This window comes from Myotis yumanensis, unplaced genomic scaffold, assembly GCF_028538775.1.
Source record: "Myotis yumanensis isolate MYYU_CA2020_CCGP unplaced genomic scaffold, mMyoYum1.0.hap1 SCAF_6, whole genome shotgun sequence".
Taxonomy (NCBI): Eukaryota; Metazoa; Chordata; class Mammalia; order Chiroptera; family Vespertilionidae; genus Myotis; species Myotis yumanensis.
In genome coordinates, this window is record NW_027223757.1 from 75,933,581 (window position 1) to 75,951,804 (window position 18,224).

General features: G+C 43.4%; 1 protein-coding gene across 5 annotated transcripts in view; it reads left to right on the forward strand.

Annotated features, from left to right (window-relative positions):
- The window catches only part of GCLC (glutamate-cysteine ligase catalytic subunit), a 46,331-nt gene that overhangs the window by 12,841 nt on the left and 15,266 nt on the right, over nucleotides 1–18,224 (forward strand). For 3 of the 5 annotated variants that reach the window (XM_070418403.1, XM_070418404.1, XM_070418406.1), the window contains exons 2-6: nucleotides 9,945–10,057; nucleotides 10,849–11,031; nucleotides 14,945–15,058; nucleotides 17,174–17,232; nucleotides 17,330–17,463. In XM_070418403.1, the coding sequence (XP_070274504.1) occupies nucleotides 9,945–10,057; nucleotides 10,849–11,031; nucleotides 14,945–15,058; nucleotides 17,174–17,232; nucleotides 17,330–17,463 (603 nt within the window). The remainder of the gene's footprint in view (nucleotides 1–9,944; nucleotides 10,058–10,848; nucleotides 11,032–14,944; nucleotides 15,059–17,173; nucleotides 17,233–17,329; nucleotides 17,464–18,224) is intronic. The other 2 variants (XM_070418405.1, XM_070418407.1) reach the window with 1 other exon arrangement.

Genomic DNA, 18,224 nt, shown 5'->3' on the forward strand with positions numbered 1-18,224 from the left:
GTTGGGGCCTGTCAGCAAAGTTTCTCTGAAGAGGTATTGGACTTGAGACCCACAAGAGCCAACTATTTGAAGGGCTGAGCTAAAACCTTTCCAAGCAGAGAGAACAAAAGTGCGTCAAGGCCCTGAAGTGGTTGTTGGAGAAACAGAAAGGTGGCCGGTGTGGCTGCAGTGTGGTGATGGGGGCCGGGTTGATACGGAGGGAGGAAGCAGAGGAGGAAGATGGTCTGAATGCTTTTGGTGAGAGGGTTGGATTTTTTGCTGATTGTGAGCCTTTTAAACGTTTCCAGGAGGGAGTGACTTGATTTGCGTGGTGAAGGAGCCCAGCACGGTCTGCCTACTTGTAGTGTTGGGCAGGTTTCTACACTAGTAGCTTCACCTTTGACTGAGACCAATAGTACCTAAAATAAATGCTGTTTGACACAACATTTTGGTGAAATAGTACTTTCCTTCCCATAAATAACAGATTCTGATATTTTACTTGATTTTAATTAAAAAAAAATTTTTAATATTGACTGCAACCCACCATGGCCCTCTAAGGGGTTGTAACCAGCATTTGAAAAACACATATAAGACACTGTTCTGCCTCAATAAGTGTACCACGGCCCTAGAGCTAGAAATAATAACTGCTAACATTTGGGTGGAATTTGTACATACTACTCTTGTAGGCTCTTTATATGCATTGTTTCATGTAATTCCCCCCAGTGGCTGTATGAGGTAGCTATTCTCCCCATTTTACAAAAGAAAAAAGCTGAAAAAGTTAAGATTCAAACTGACTCCAAAGCCTGCACTCCTAGCCGCTCACCTAGGGACCACCTCCCAGATAGATACCTTGAAGGAAAAGAGCTCTGTGACTGTGTACAGGCTGCAACTTGAGATGAGATTGAAGGTGAAAGGAAAAGAAGAAAGAATAGAGGAAGGGGTGGTGTCAACAAAGAAAGTAGGATTTTGTTTGTTTCTGAATGAAAATATAATTGTCTTAGAGCTACAGATGCAGGCTTAAGTATTTTTCGTTACCAGATGGGTGCCAATGATTCCCATTTAGTGAATGCCAGTATTCCTTCAAAACTATAATACTGAATATGATTTGTCAATTTCTCGGACTGCAGGACAAAAGTTAACAGGTTTGGTAATGTGGCCACAGCGTCCCAGCTAATGTGCTGGCAGCAGAGCCCTATGATGACCAGGCAGCTGCGGACGGGCCCTTTAAATGAAGATCAGGCTGACCTCACTTGATAGTTATGCAGACTGTGCCAGCCTCATCCCAGGACAACAGGTAGCAGGCCAGAATCAGAGCCCGTCAGGAGCTTGACTTACCTCTTTGAGAGCTTGCTCCTTTCACTGGAATCTCAAATATGGCAGTGAAGGAGTTTATGTTACTAAGATTCTTCATCTTCCAAATCCCATCTGAAGCAGGTCTATTGGTGGTTTCTGTCCTACCACCCAGGAGTAATTCCTGAAGGAGAGCCCCAGTGCTGCCCCTTACGAGATGTGATCATGAAAGAGGAACTGCTCAGATTCTTGTGATGGTGGAAGAGCATTAAATGTGGAGGTCTTGAATCACTGTCAAAGGGGGGAGGTGGGTGTGGGGCATAGGTGGGCCCCCTCTGAGCACAGCAGTTACTTTGGAGTTAGAATGCCTCTGTGGTAGCATTTGCTCTCGGTCTCTTTAGAAAGCACTCTTTCCCCCCCCTTCTTCTTTAGCTGGGTTAGTCTACCACCAGTTCCTAAGAACTAAAACCCTGATTTTCTCATAGGCAGTCCCTGAATTTAAGCCAATCTAATTTATGAACATATTAGGGGCCCAGTGCACCTTGAAAGGAACTGTGGGCCTCAAGGTGGCAGTGGGCACAGGGGCAGGTCTCAGCCAATCCTCCGCACCCCCACCCAGCCCCTCCCGCTGTGGACCCCGGTGGTCCCCTCTCTGCTGGCAGCCCTGCTCCCACCGCTGCCGCCACTCGCACACACTGACAGTGCTGGCCCCACTTGCACCCACTGATGGTGCGGAGCAGTTGGGGCCTGCGCCAGCAGTGAGTGCAAGCAGGGCTGGTGCCATCAGCAGATGTGAGCTGCGATGCAGCCCTGATCGCCCCTCAGGAGCAGGGGGAGGTGGAGAAGCCCAGAGGGGCGATTGGGGCCTGCAGCTGCTGCTCGCACCGCTGATGGCGCCGAGCGATTGGGGCTGGTGCTGGCACCAGCAGCAGGTGTGAGCGGGGCCGGCGCTGGCAGCAGGTGCGAGTGCTGGGCAGGACCGTGGTGCATGGGAACAAAGAATTTTCAGTAACCACCAGAGGTTCGCCCTGATAACAGCGACTGGCCCCCTGCCTTGGTCTGGTGCCCCCACTCACCTGCTCCGCCATCCCGCCGCAGCTGACACCCGCCATGTTCCACACGTGCCCCCTGGTGGTCAGCTCATGTCATAGTGACCAGTTGTTCTGCCGTTTGGTCTATTTGCATATTAGGGTTTTATATATATAGATGTCACAAGGGAACGTGCTTGCTTTCTCGCTTGCTCTTCTCTAGTAGTGTATCAGGCCCTGAGCTGTGGTTCCCTTTGGAGGGTGGGTGTTCTGTAGCAACAGTCCTGCCTCTGCTAATGTCCTGAGCTCTCTGTACCTGGTAGGAGCCACCTTAGAGGTTCTTGATGGACCTTACCCACTACAGATTCTTGATGCGACCTCACTCCCTCTCACACCCCCTGCCCCACCTCCAGCTGAGCACTGCAGAGCAGTTGATCCAAAGCAGCCTCTATCTGGGAACCAGAATACCCTCCTTGGACTCTGGTAGGGGAGTATGTTCTCAGGAATGAGCCAAGGAATTCACTTGTCCTTAGAACCCAGAAACTCTATACTCAAGTACAGGTATTTTGAGGTAAATAAAAATTACTTACATTGTTTCTTTAGGAGGAGCAGTCTTCTGGTTTAGGTTCAGGTTTCTCAATTGCAGACTGTCTGCATTAACTTGGCAGCCGTAGCAAACATCACCATTGATAACTTTACTTGATATGCTACTTTTTCTGAGGTTCATTTGTGTGAGAAGACTGGTTGGGTCCTGTTAGATTTGGTTTAGAAATAATAGGAGTGCCGTAACCATAAGAAATTGAAAACTTCATATGCCTGAAGTGTAGTGGTATGGTTAAAAAAAAAAAAAAAGTCAGCTAATGTAAATTCTCAGGGCAGAAGTGAAAGTCTCATTCCATCTGTAGGCCATGAAAGAGCAGATCTACATGCGGGGATTTCCCATGTGATGAATTCGTATGTCCGGGTACAGTTCCAGGGTTCTGCTCTCTCTTGGGTGTAGTCCATGCTGTCCAGTACACCTTTTTGCAGTAATAGAACTGTTTGCACTAGCTATAGTTGGCTAGTGGGACTTGGGAACTGAATTTTAACTCTAAATAGCCACCTGTGCCTAGTAATGAACAGCATGATTTTTTTCTTCCCTTTAGTGAAAGGTGTCATTGTCCCTCTTAAGAGATCCACCACAATTTTCCCATTAGCTCCCAGTTTCTTTCTCCTTTAAAGTCCTAAAGTTTGTCACTTAAGTTTCATGTCACTAATCTTGGCACGTGAAGAACTTGTTTTCTCAATGTGGACCAAGATAATGATTCAGGGAAGTTACTATAATCGTGTAGGAAATTTATTGCTGTTTTGCTGCTCTGTAGGCTGCCCACAAAGATAAGGTCAGAGTGAGGTCACGATGATTTTGGTTTCAGAAGTGTAAACTTCCTTGAGTTCACCTGTGTAATTCTGCGGTATGAGATGATATTTCATATTGAGGGGGGAAGCAGGAGTCAAAATATATTATGAAAATTTATATGCCTTTAGACTACACTGCTAAAACATTTCTTTGGGGGACGTAGCACAGTTTAATTTGACATACCAACAGCTACCAGTTTAAAACACCATGTACACAACTATACAGAAGCACATTACAATTTCTGCTTCATACTTGTTTCCCCCAAATGCTCAGATATTACCACATAAAACAGTGGTTTTGATATTTAGTAATATCACCCTTAGACATATCTAACCCGGGAGTTTGCCTTAAACTGAATTCTGAGCCATATCAAACCTTATTACATCTATATTAGAATTCCTTACTGAATTTTGACCACTGTTTTAAGCTCAGCTGCTCTTTTGGTCTTGTCATTCAGGTCTTCCCTATTTAAGTATAGGTGATTTTTTTTTAAAGTGTCACTATGGCTAGCGCCTTTTTGGGTCTTCCAAGTTTGGGTATTGTGTGCTAGATATGGAAAAGGGTGTCATCCAACTAGATCAGGGGTCCTCAAACTACGGCCCGCAGGCCACATGTGGCCCGCCGAAAACATTTATCCAGCCCGCCGGGTGTTTTTGCCGCTGCTGCCTGTTCTGCTTAGCAGCCGACTCGTCCCGGGCCTGCAGTGCGCATGTGTGGAATGTCTGAGGGACAGTGAACTGGCCCCCTGTTTAAAAAGTTTGAGGACCTCTGAACTAGATGGTTGAGAGTGCTTAAAAATATTAGTCATTTATATTTTGCCACATGAGGAAATAGTCTTCTGGACAGAAATCATGGTCACTAGCATTAAAACAGTTTATAATCTAGAAAAGGACTATTGTAGCATGATCCCTGTGGTATGGGGCCAGTTTATCTGCATCTCTGACCAGCCAGACAGGGAAATCCTGTGGGAGGTTGTGTTTATATTGAAGCATCAGCAGACCCTCTCCTTTGGGGCAGTCCCCTTCCTCCCAGAAGCCTTCTGGTCTCCCAGACAGGACCATATTCTCCTATTAGATGTGCACATCTCAAGCACTCACGCAGGTCATTTAGCTCTGTAGTGTTGGTTGCGGCTCCAGCCACAGTGTAAGCTCAAGAACAGGAACCACCTGCCTGGCTCCTCACAATATTCCCAGCACAGGACTCCCTTGCGTGGATGAAAGGACCAGGCATATGGGGGTTAAGGGCCTGGCAGAGGGGGCAGCAAGATGCTGTTTGGGCACTGATTTGGTCATCAACTCTCACTAGAACCTTAACCCTCAAAGGGCAATGGGTTTCTTTTTGGAGTTAGTGTAAGCAGAAACCTGGGCCTCTGAGAAGCAGCAGGTAGTTCCTAGGAGTCAGGACTGTAGGCTTGGGCCCGTGGGAGAGCCAACAATGAATAGAGGAGCTGGGCCCCAACCCTGAATTTTGAATTTCAGTAGGGTGGCTTAGAGACAAAGGAATTTTCTCAAAGTATAACCTCCCTAAATAGGGACATGCCTATAATTGCTTCTGAGTCTTATAGAAGTAGATTGTTTGCCTAATTAAGCACCGTTTTCACCTCCAGAGGGTAGAAATTTAAAAATATGTATTTTAGCCGAAACCGGTTTGGCTCAGTGGATAGAGCGTCGGCCTGCGGACTGAAGGGTCCCGGGTTCAATTCCGGTCAAGGGCATGTACGTTGGTTGCGGGCACATCCCCAGTGGGAGATGTGCAGGAGGCAGCTGGTCGATGTTTCTCTCTCATCGATGTTTCTAACTCTCTATCCCTCTCCCTTCCTCTCTGTAAAAAATCAATAAAATATATTAAAAAAAAAAAACATTAAAAAAAAATATGTATTTTATAAAATGTCTAGCCTTTCCTTACATTCTAAGTTCCCTGTAACCCGTACCTTAATGGTACAGTATCAGAATGTTTTTGTTGTAGTATTAAAAAGGAAAACTTTTATTTTAAACTTGGTAAATACCATTTAAAGACAACATAAATACTAAAAAATTTAATGTTAACTGTTATCTTGAACTTTAATCCCACAAATATTTCACAGTGTACTGTATGTTCAGCATTGTACTGGGTACTTACATCACCCTCAATTAAGATTATATTTATTGGCCTAATTTCAGATGAATAAAGCATCTTGTGCTTGTGCAAACCTGCATTAAATAACTAGAGGGTTATTGTGTACAGGTCATTCCTAGCAATGCTATGTAACAGGAAACAATATAATAGTCTTTGAATGTGCCTTTGATTAAACAGCTCAGAGACATTAATGACTGTTATTCTAGTAGGATAACATTTAGCCATTTAGGAATGAAATTTAAAAGATTGTCATTGTAGAAAAAGTAGTGTGCATTTTTAAAAGATGGGTATCTCACAAAGAGCGGTAGGTTATTTTTATGGCCCTTATTCTCCCTACACTAAAAAAGACAACTAATGGGCACCAAATAGCAGTGTCCCTAAGTTACATGTAGGGCATTATGATCTGTGTACTGAGAATAGTACAGTGGCTATTTTTGCTTTTTCCAAATGATGTGTTAATTACGCAGATTTGAATGAGTCACTCTGCAGTGCATTTTATGTTCTTTGGCCATACACTTTTAGAGTTGTGTGTGTGTTCAGGCACATAGATATTGCTATAACTCTGGGTGTACCGCCTACATGCTATTCAAAGTCAGGAAGCTGGTTCAATTTAATCATTGGAATCTGTGTTGTGTACAGAAGGGCCTGTATATCCTGTTTTGTTATTTTCCCTTTAATTTTGTCTTTTCCCCTCATCATCCTTTGGATGCAAAAAGATCTAGGATGGGGACAAACTCCAGAAGGAATAAAATAAATCGCTGTGGTTTTAGGTATTTTATATTGAGAAAGCATTGTCTTATTGTATCACTTTTTATTACCTCTCAACAGCAAGGTTACTGAACTGAAATCCGTTTCAGCTCTAGTTTGACTCTTAAAGATTGAGTTAGTTATTTGAGTGTCTGTATGAACTAGAATTGGAAATAAATATAAATGTATTGAAGTTGGTGGGGGAAGGATTAAATAAGATAACAAAAAGCCAAGAGGATAAGGAACCATTTGGGGCACTGGAACAGAATGGTCAAGATGACTGTAGGGACAGTTACTTCAGAATGCCTTAAATTTGAGTTTGAAAAATCTTCAGGGAATTCTTAAGGTTTCTAACTGAATTTAGATTTTATCCAGAAGTAAGTTTGTTTTTCTTTCTCATTTGATAAGTGTTCTGATGTTTTTCTGTTTCATTTGCTTAATGAGATCGAGGCTCACTATTTTTTAGTTAAGGAGAATTGGGTTTGTTAGGATTTTAAGTGTCATCCATTTGGCTGATCTGTAAAGCTCAAACTGAGTTTGAGTGCTTTGCTCTTTTTGCCCTCCCATGTTCTAAATTGTGGGCTAAGAGTGATTTTTGAAAAGGAAGGATTTCGACTATTTCAAAATTAGAACTAACAAAAGTAATTGCAATTTAGGTTATGCGATTGGTACAAAAGTGTTCTTCTTGTTCATTGTGATAGTAAATGATGAGAACCCAGTAAACTAGGAAGTTTCTCTTCATCTTTCAGAAGCATGTTGTCTGGTTAAGAAGATAACCCTGAAAACATATGCTGCCAGGCAGATATGTTGGAACCAGTGATGGAAGGAGAAGTACTGAAGGAGAAGATTCCTTCTAACTGGGAGCGTTAGGAATGCTGGATATAGCACATGTGCGCGCTCCTTCCTGAGCCTAAGAGATGGGCCTACCTATCTGTTTAAATCTGTAACCTTACTGTTACATCTCAGCTACTATGATACATTGTCAGGCTCACCTCATAAAATTGAGGCATAATCAATTTGAGAGGTTTTCAACCAGTATTATAACCTTTCCCTGCCTCATGTAGCTTACAACAATTTTTTAGAAAGCTTATTTCTAACCAAGACTGGCATCCTCTATAATCCTAGCAGTAAGGTGTGCTGGGCCTTGAGGCCAGTCAGAGCTGGGTTCAAATCCCTGCTCCGATACTATGGCCTTGGGCAACTTACTCGGCATCTCTGGGCTTCTTTTCCCATCATGCCAAAGGGTGATCACACCAACTTTGACAGGTGATCGTGACGGGTTTGAAGATTAGGATCCATAAATGAAAGTTTATGACATACCTTTTCTCATTATGCTCATTTAGAGGTAAATTTGTTTCTCATACCTATGATATTTCATATATTCATCCTGAGACTTAAAGGTTTCTGTTCCATCATGTTTTAGCTATTCAGGAGTCATGGGTCTGTACATGCTATCTGAAAACTTGTACTTAAAATTGGGAGCAGTTCCAGATTCTGCCGCCCATGTTTCAGGCATTTCACATGGAGTGATTGTACAGGTACAATCCTACACTTCTGGCTCGTGTACCTAAATCAAGTAGTCTTACCTACTTTTTGAACTAAAAAATTCTAATGGAGAAGCATGAATGGGAACTTAGACTCATTGGTAAGGTAACTATCTTGTCAGTTCAGGCTGCTGTAACAAATACCACACACTGGGTGGCTTATTTATTTCTCACAGCTCAAGAGGTTGGGAAGTCCAGGGTCAAAGGTGTTGGCAGATTTAGTTCCAGGTAAGGGCCCCATCCTGGCTCACAAATGCCTGCCTTCTTGCTCTGTCCTCACACGTTGAAGAGAGAGATCACTTTTTATCTTGTCTTCTGAGGGCACTAATCCCATCATGAGGACTACTCTCCTGACCTAATTACCCCCAGAGGCCTCACCTCAAATACTATTACATTGGAAATTAAGAGCTTCAACATATGAATTTGGGAGGACAAAAACATTCAGTCCATGGCAACAATTAACACCAAGTTAATTCAAAGTTCATTTTGTTGCTTAAACTTGCCAGGCTATTTCCTATGGTTACTAACAATCCCCCACCCGCTCCCCTTTAATTATATTTCTTAGCTGAAGGGCAAAACCATTTCTTGAAAGGTACCATTTCTGTGCTAAGGATGGCTGGCTCAAATGCCTTCCAAGATGGGGCAGGTACACATAAATAAGGGGATAGGCCACTGCGGACCACAGAGCACCACCCGAAAGGGGAGCAGCCCAGCCCTGCAGGACCCTAACATAGTGCTGGGCTCTGGGTGTGTGTTTCTAAGGCTGGGAATCTGGATTGACATGCAGCTGTCAGGTAGTAGATGTATTGTTGCTTGCCTTTTTTTTTTTTTTTTTTAATTTTAATATTATGATAAGCCAAACAGAATACACATGTGTATTGGCATGCCTTGTGGGGCATCAGTTTGCCTCATTTTCTCTGTTTTGTGCAAAAGGTACTCAAGTGTTTGCCTGGAAGATCCAGTTCCATACCTTTCACTTACATATGGGTAATGTGTGTTTTATTTCAGTTGTGGAGATTCATAATCTTCACTGTTCATATCAATAATCATGATTTAAAGCACCTGGTTGAGGGAAAACAAAAGCAGGTTTTATGTGTACTCTGTCCAGAAAAGTCTTACTTTGGTATTGAACTCTTGATTTTTATCAGAATTCCCCCAGGTATTGTTGTAAATGCACTAGAGCACCTTGCAGTGTCAATTTGATCTGGTTTCAGAGTTAGGAAATTGTCTTACATTTTTATTGAAAATCACTAAATCAAGCATGTCAAACTCAAAGGCTAACACGGGCCAAATAAACGAGGCATGACGAGAGTTTGACATGCTTGCACTAACTGGTTGAAACTCCTAAAATAACTGTTCCGTATTGGTGTGTTGATGATTGAACTCTCCAGTAGTGGGACTTAAGTGGGATTATTAAATAACCTGCTAGGAAGTAAGGACCATCTGCCTTGGATGTTCCTTACAGTAAGCCAGTGGAGGAAATAAGTTTTAAAATGCAACTTCTTGCCAATGTAATGTATAGAATCTTAGCTTTGGAATACTTCCCTCTTGAAGTACAATTTTCCAAAATGGGCATCTTGACCTTTCTGTAGCATATTAAGTAGAAGAGGGGAAAGAAGGAATTGAGGTATAAGAGTGGTCCTCATTGCCACTATTAACCATTTTCTCCAGGTTTTCATATTATGCAAACAAATGTTTATGATGTGCTGTCGTGTCAGGAATGTGACAGTCTCAAGTCATTGTCGATCCTTTCCAACCTCCATGTTTCCCCGCCTTCTTCTCTTAAAGGCCACACTGAGCACCAGTCTGAAAGAATGTTCATCTTCCTCTCCTTAATCTCAATAGGTGGAATACATGTTGGTGTCTTTTGATCATGAAAATAAGAGAGTGCAGTTGGTCCTGTCTGGAGAAGAAGTCCTTGAAACTCTACAAGAAAAGGGGGAAAGGACAAACCCGAAGTAAGCTGAAGGCTTGTTTTAGTGTTTCTGAAACTGTCAAACTACTAGAATAGCCTCTTTCCTCAGATGTAGAGGACACAGGATAGCATACCAGTTCAGAGCCGGGCTCTGATTCCCAGCTGCCTGGGTGCAAATCCTGGTTCCTGTACTTAATAGTCGGGTAACCTTAGGCAAGTCCCTTAACTTCTCTGTGCCTCAGTTTCCTCATCTGTGAGGGAGGGATAATAATATCTACCTTGTAGGGTATTGACATTTTAAAATCCATTAACATATTAGAGCACTTAGAATAGTAAAGGCAATATAGAGCTTGTTTACTATTTTAAAAAATTGCCATAGTGTTCCTGAGACCACGAACTATGGTGCCAGATTAAACTTGCAGATGGGTTTTGTTTGGCTGGTGGGATGTTTTCTAAATATTTATTTTAGTAGACAAAGAGGGGAAGGGAGCCTGTGCTCTGCAGTTTATTTTTCTCCTCACCTCAGTCCAGAACTGAAAGAGCCTTAGGGCCTCATCTCCTTTCCTGCACAGGGACTGGCTTGTCTGGACAGAGAGTGCCCTGTGCATGTTTTCAGTTATTTATAAATATTTTGGACCTGGTACTTTTAACCCTTATATAGTTGAAGAGCTATGGAAAATTAATGGCCTTTGGGAATTATAAAGCAGTTTTTAGCTTCATTTATACCTAATAGTTTCTAACATTTTTGAGGCAATGCTTTAAAAGAACTTCTAAGAATTGAGTAGACTGCAGCAAAGAATAAAATGGAGCAAATTTTTATTTTCTCCTCTGTAGCCACCCTACACTTTGGAGACCAGAGTACGGGAGTTACATGATTGAAGGGACACCTGGACAGCCATACGGAGGAACCATGTCCGAGTTCAACACAGTTGAAGACAATATGAGACAGCGCCGGAAGGAGGCAACTTCTTTATTAAAAGAAAATCAGGCTCTTTGCACAATAACTTCATTTCCCAGGTTAGTTCCTACGTGAACATGCCCCAGGGGACAGTTCGGAGCTCGAGGTTATAAAGAGCAAATCATAACCAAGCATTTGACCCTAAAAGTTCTCATATTGTACAGACCGGTCATTCTTCACAGCACTGCCTTTGGCTGCCTCTATGTTAGAGCTACAGGCAGATGTTGCACACCAGCTCCAGTAGGTGGTGGTGGCCTGGAGCCCTGTGGTAAGGGCTGTGTCTGGGCTTGGTGGGAAAGACCAGGAGGATCACTGTGGCCGGGTAGCAGGGTGAAGGCAGCAGCACATCCTGTGCCATGCTCTGACCTTGTGAGGAATAGTGAGTCCTCTGATCAAGTGCTCCTTGTGCCCTCACATGTGTTTGCCTACCGGTAAAGGGTGACATTGGTAGCCTATCAGAGGACACCTGTTGGAGGGCCACCATCAGTGCCCCCAGGGCACTATTGGCATTGAACAAGGGGCGAAGGGGACATTAGGTCATATTTTCCCTCTCCCTGCCATATTATGGGGAAAAGAAAGTTTTAGATTTGTCTAATTGGGAATTGTAAAGCAGTTTTAGCTTCATTTATACTAACCTACTAATGGCTAAAAGTTCACAAATATAAATAGAAATAGTGAGATTATGTTCTTAGCTTACAATGAGGTACATAAATATGCTACAATTATATGTGGGACCTGTACGTAAGAATACGGTTCTACCAAATCATCAATCAGCTAGATATCTGTCAAGAGTGTGACCAAGTATGCTCACCTCCTCAGAGTTCAAAGAGCTTTGGGGATTAGTGTCCATGTCCTGGAACAGTTTGATAAATGTCTGTAATGAACATAGGAATTCAGTCATACCATTGGTCTCAGAAGGACACTTGAGTGAGAATTTTCTTTAACATTTCCATGGTCACATCTATATAGTTGAAACCTGTATAAGCAACTCATCAAACATTTAGAAAACATCTCTTACTTTCTGTGATTCCCTTGTTCATTTGTGCAGGCCACTCCCCTCTCCCTGCCAGAAATAAAACCCCAGCTGGGTGAGGGTGGGCAGGTGTGCTTGGAAGAGAATTGGCATGTTCCTTTGCCCAGTGTTTGAAGGAGGTAAAGAATTCATGACTGCCATTCACAGGACACCTGAGTGCCTGCTCCACACCAGACCCACACAGCGAGGATGCAGCCATGTGGAAAAGTAGTGAGGGCGTGTGGCACACAGAGAGAGTGACGTGGCTGTCTCATGGCCTCTGCGCGGTGGAGGAAGGTGCCGCCCAGGGATGATGATTGTTAGGGACATCCGAAGTTCTAGTAGGAGTTTAATAGAAGTGGAGAAGGAAGGCTGTACTAGGAAGGGGGCACAGCATGGGCACAGGTCCTGGGATGAGCCAGGGGAGGACCGAGCCTTCAGAGCTGGAAGAAGGCTGGCCAGTGTGACGAGGATGCTGAGACTGAAATGGAAGTGTGGGGTAAGGTGACCGCCGGGCAGGTCGTTGGTGGGCCAGTTGTGTTAACTAAGAGTTTCAGTTGCTATCCTAAAAGCAGTGGGAGCCTTGGGAAGGTTGGGTTGGGCGGATTGCATCACGTTTTAGTTCCGCAGCCCCGCACTTGGGCTGGGGTGTCAGTGTGGCTGTAAGATGGGTTCAGGGCTTGCTAGGAGACCAGCAGGGGGCTCAGTGAGGAGATGAGGGCAGCCTGCCCAGGGTGGGTGGTGGAGATGGAGAAAATGGATAGATGAAGAGACGGGCAAAATCAGCAAACGAGGTGGAGAGAAGAGATAGCAAGGCTGTTGGTCAAGTAATTATTATGAAATTTACAGTAATAACACCTGTAGCCTACTTCTTGGCCTTTATTTGACAAGTTTCAGTGAACTGGAAAATTCAGTATCTTAAATTTTCCTTAACATTAGAGGATTCTACCTTTCACTTAGCAAATTAAAAAGAAAAAGAGGTTTGTAATGCAAACCAGAATTGTTTTCTCTTATACTTTAAAATTCAGAATGGTTAGTAGTGTGGCAGTAGGCCGCAAAAGGACATTTTTTTTAAGTTAAATCTAATGTGTCTTTTCCTCATGATAGTGGCTCTATGGAACCATTGCCACCCCTGCCCCCTTTGTTTTTAAGATCTAGCTTCGTGCCGAAACCGGTTTGGCTCAGTGGATAGAGCGTCGGCCTGCAGACTGAAGGGTCCCGGGTTCGATTCTGGTCAAGGGCATGTACCTGGGTTGCGGGCACATCCCCAGTGGGGGATGTGCAGGAGGCAGCTGATCGATGTTTCTCTCTCATCGATGTTTCTAGCTCTCTATCTCTCTCTCTTCCTCTCTGTAAAAAAATCAATAAAATATATTAAAAAAACAACAACAAAACATTTAAAAAAAAAAAAAGATCTAGCTTCGTAAGTCATTATGAGGGGGAGTTGAGACAATAAAATAAGTTTTATTCTAAAAAGTCTACTGTATGTTTTGGACTTGAAAACAAAACAAGAATAATATTTAGTTGTAGAAGTTGTAGAACTTCACCTTACATCTATAGTAAATGATAAGGAAGGTTTTATTTTGGGATCAACAGTAAAAATAGTACTTGGTTTCATAAGTGTAAACAGTATGATTTTTCTCTCTGTAAGGAGGCAAAAATTCTATAGTGTGGAAGTGTAGTCCAAAACAATGGTCATATGACAATTTGAGTTTAATCAAATGTACAGGGAATGAAGAATTCCGTTCCCCAGTCACACTGGCTGCAGTCCAGCTCTCAGGGGTCCCCTGTGGCTAGTGGCCACATGCTGAGATTGGACAGCGCAGGTGTTAATGGGGCCGTCTTGGCAGGAGGTTCTGTGGGGGTGCTGGTCCAGAAGCAAAGCAGAGCTGTGCAGGAGTCTGAGGATCTGAGCTCTGACCCTCAGATCAACACCCTGGCGGAGAATGCCCCGTGTACACTTGTCACTCCCCTAAAGGACTCTCCCTAACACACAGGGCATGTGCCACAGGAGTTCCAGCAACCCTGGGAACTATTTTCTAGATAAGATCAGTAAATTTAATTGTTCTCACGGGGAAGTGAGGCGTGGGGGCTAGTCTTGGCTCTCAGCCAAGTTTCCTACCACTGATTTATAGCCTGACAATAGCTTCCCTTGTGTGGCTTTCACTAACTTGATCGTCTTTGTCCTCCCTCACAGCACACTTACCATTGACCTTAAAATTCTTAACTCAAAGAACAGGTGGTGTGACGGCAAGTGAGGTGGAATTGGAGTGTTCCGATCAGGGATGCATACAGAGCTTCCCTTTCTGTGTGGGAACTAAAACTCTTTAGGTCAAGTAGATAATAGGGTTGGGTTTCAGACCTCGGAGAGAGATCTCAGGGGTGGATGGGGACACCAGTGGAGACACTACTTAATCTAATCTTGAAGGATTTGTGAGGTGACCTGCAGAGGCAAAAAACAGGAGACCCCTTTCAGATTCAGGCAAAGCTTATCAGGGGGTTGGGGCAGTGTCAGTATAAGGGTCAAAAGATAAGCTGAGAGTTTAGAGCTAGTAAAAGCATAAGCCTCAGAAGCTGGACAGGGGGCACCTATAACCCCTGGGTTGATGCTATTAAATGGAGAGATGGGCAGGATGCAAGTGGGCCTTCTCTAAAGCAGCGGTCGCCGACCTTTCGGACCTCACGGACCACCAGTGGCCCTCGGAGCACCGGTTGGCGACCGCTGCTCTAGAGCGTGTTCTGTGGGCCATGAGTGAACGAAGTTCTCTGATGAGGTTAGTAAAGGGCTGGAATCACAAAAGAAGATCTTGGTGAATAAGAAAAGCAAAGGCGTGGTTGTAATGGAGCATAATATTTACAAACCATTTGTGTGCTTGACCTTCTGAAAAAGGGAATGATAGAGGCTAGGTATTTTAACAGGTGCAATGATGACGAGGCATAATTGACTCAATTTGTTGTAGATTAGGCTGTCCTGGGTTCACCCTGCCTGAGTTCAAACCCAACCCTGTCGAAGGAGGAGCTTCCAGGTCCCTCTTCTTTCCCGATGAAGCAATAAACAAGCATCCCCGCTTTAGGTGAGTATAGCTTTGTGTTTAAATACAGGTGCCCCTCACTCAGATCTCTGCCTTCTGAGAGGATGATAGGCCTGCCCGGGAATCCTTTTCAAGCATTTACTGAATTCTGGCTCCCTCTGTAATTAACCAGAAAAGACAATATATATAATACAAACACACACACACACATACACATATACACACAAACACACACCTGTTGTGTGCCCAAGGCTGCTTGATTATTGCTTCTGGGGCCAGGTTTGACTTGCCCATTTCCAACTCATCTTAAAGTCATTAACTTAGCCACTGTCTTCTCCTTTAGTGAGCAGATTCTTTTCCATCCTAGTTCTGTAAACACCTATTTTGGGAAGCTTTCCCGTAGTTATTTCTACCTTGTTCCCCTCTAAGTTACCACCAGTATCTGTGTGATCTGTTCTTCCCATTCTGTATACCCTGGTAATAAGGTAAATTATGTACATCTGCATATAATAGGCACTCTCCACCTTTTGTTCTATTATAGTGGTTCTCAACCTTGGCTGCACATTAGAATCACCTGGGAATCTTTTTAAAATCCCGATTTCTGGGCTTCATCCTTTGGAAATTCTGTTTCTTTGTTACTAATGTTGTGGCCCCACCCCATAACAAACAGGGGCTCTTTGGCCCCTTGAGTGTGGCTCTTCCTAAGCCTTAGGAGTACCCTAATTAAGTTAATAACAATGTACCTACCTATATAGTTTAAAAAATTTGGCTCTCAAAAGAAATTTCAATCGTCGTACTGTTGATATTTGGCTCTGTTGACTAATGAGTTTGCCGACCACTGTTCTAGGTCTTTTTGTGTTTAATTCTTGGGTTTAAGTTGCTTCAGGGCCCACACCAGTCTAATAGCTTTGTACCCTGAGTCTCACCCTTCATCCTGAACCTGGCGCCTGACCTAGAGTTAGGGATCTTGGGACTTGTCAGTATTCATTTTTAAGAGGTCTGCAAAGTTTTTTGCGGGGGAGACAAAGATTTATAGACATAGTTCCCAACTTCAAATGTTAGGGTGTGCGAAGGAGAAAAGAGATATTCAGCTGCAAGAAAAGATAGATTATGACTCTGTTAAAAAAAAAAAAAATGGTAGCATTGCCCTGGCCAGTGGCTCCGGGGTTAGAGCATCATCCTGCACACCAAAAGGTTGCAGGTTAGATTGCCATTCAGGGCACATACATACCTAGGTTGTGGGTTCAATCCTCGATTGGGGCGCATATAAGGGGCAACTGATTGTTGTTTCTCCCTTTCTCTCTAACAAAGTCAATATAAACATATCCTCTGGTGAGATTAAAAAAAGAAAATGGGAGTGCAGGGATCCTCCTGGGAGAGAGCAGGTGCTTCTGACGGAGAGGATCCATGCATGCTCGTGAGGCGGTGGCCCTGAGTCTACAGCGGCACTCTCCAACAGGATGTTAGTTTAAATTTTCTAGTAGCCACATTTAAAAAGTTAAAAATGTAGACTTGGCTCTATAATATATTTTATTTAACTCTATATATCTAAAATATTATTTCACCTTATAATCTATTTTTAAAGTATTAATATGAAATTTTTTTGTACTTAAGTTGTCAAAATCTGGTGTGTATTTTTCTCCTCCCAGCATATTTTTATCAGGACTAGCTACACTTCAGGTGCTCAGTAGCCACATTTGCTTGGTAGCTCCTAGATTAGACATCACAGGTCTAGAGAGGATAAGTATTAAAGCTGCAGGTTGGGAGCAGCAGTAATGAGGTCTTGGGGCTCCAGAGATGCCTGGGAGAGCAAGCACTAAAGTTTGGTTAAAGTCTTGGTAATGTGGGAAGTGTTAGAGGTGCAGGGTGAGACCAGACCATGCGGACTCCAAACACCGAGTTAGGAGCAGGGGTTAAGCAGGGGAGAGAATGGTAGTCTTGAGTAAGCGCCCAGGGGAGTGGTATTAATGTAAAGCCCTTTTTCAGAGAATCTCTCAGAGTATCTTGATCCATATAAATTATCTACAGAGTGGCCTCAGAATTAGTTTGAAGGTACAGGATTTCATTCATTTACTTGTATATGATCAAATTTTCTTTTACATAATGGGTCTTTGGTACCGATGGGACTGATGGATGGCGTTTGGTTGTCTGTTTCAGCACCCTAACCAGAAATATCCGGCACAGGAGAGGAGAAAAGGTAGTCATCAATGCACCAAGTGAGTTCACAGGGGTAGCGGGTGGGAGAGGTTCCTGTGGAGTTGTTGTTTAATCCTTGGCTCTCACCCATTCCTTTTTTTTTTTTTTTAAATACAGTATTTAAAGATAAGAACACACCGTCTCCGTTTATAGAAAAATTTCCTGAGGATGACGAGGCAGCCAAGGCTTCAAAGCCAGATCACATCTACATGGACGCCATGGGATTTGGGATGGGCAATTGCTGTCTTCAGGTACTAGCTCACAGGCAGAGACGAGTGCCCTCACCCACTTCTCTCTATGACTTCTGTCCTTTATAGGTTTGTGTTTCCGCTTTAAAAAGCATATTTAGTCAGGTTGAAATGGTAGCCAGTATGCTTTTCTGGAAACCAGTGAAGTTATTTTAGTAAATTCGTTGGAAACAATCTCTTGAAAGAGAATTGAAGGAATCTGCCTTTCACTACAGGGATGCGTAGTTGTTGATTAACATAAAATGTGAACTGTTCCCGGTCACTGTCTCTGTTCTTTCTATAAGCCTGATTTTTGCTGCCATCTAGTGACAGTAGCTTTGAGGTTATAAACATGGCTTAAATCTCTTGTTTCTGAAAGTGAAGTCTAATGGATGCATTCCAGTGATTTTGTCATCAAGGGAAGGACTGTTTGGACTTTAAATCTTTATATTCATGTGAGGCCACCTGGCAGCGTAAAAAGAAAACAGCCTGAGTTTGCCCTGCCCCTGGCTGAGTTACACAGGAGGTAGAACAGCCTTTCTGACCTAATCAGATCACGGAGCCCCTGGCAGGGACTGTGCCCAGGCACACTTAGGGCCTGGGGGGCAGAACCTGGGACTCCTCAGGCAGCGCAGGGCCTGGCTACTCTGGTATTTGGGTAACTTCCTTCACTTTTTTTGGCCTGTTTTCTCAGCAGTTTAAAGAAGGGTTTATATTAAGGCCTCTGCTAGGTCTGACTCCAAGCTATTATTTATTTCATTGTTTTTATGAACAGAAGCATTTAT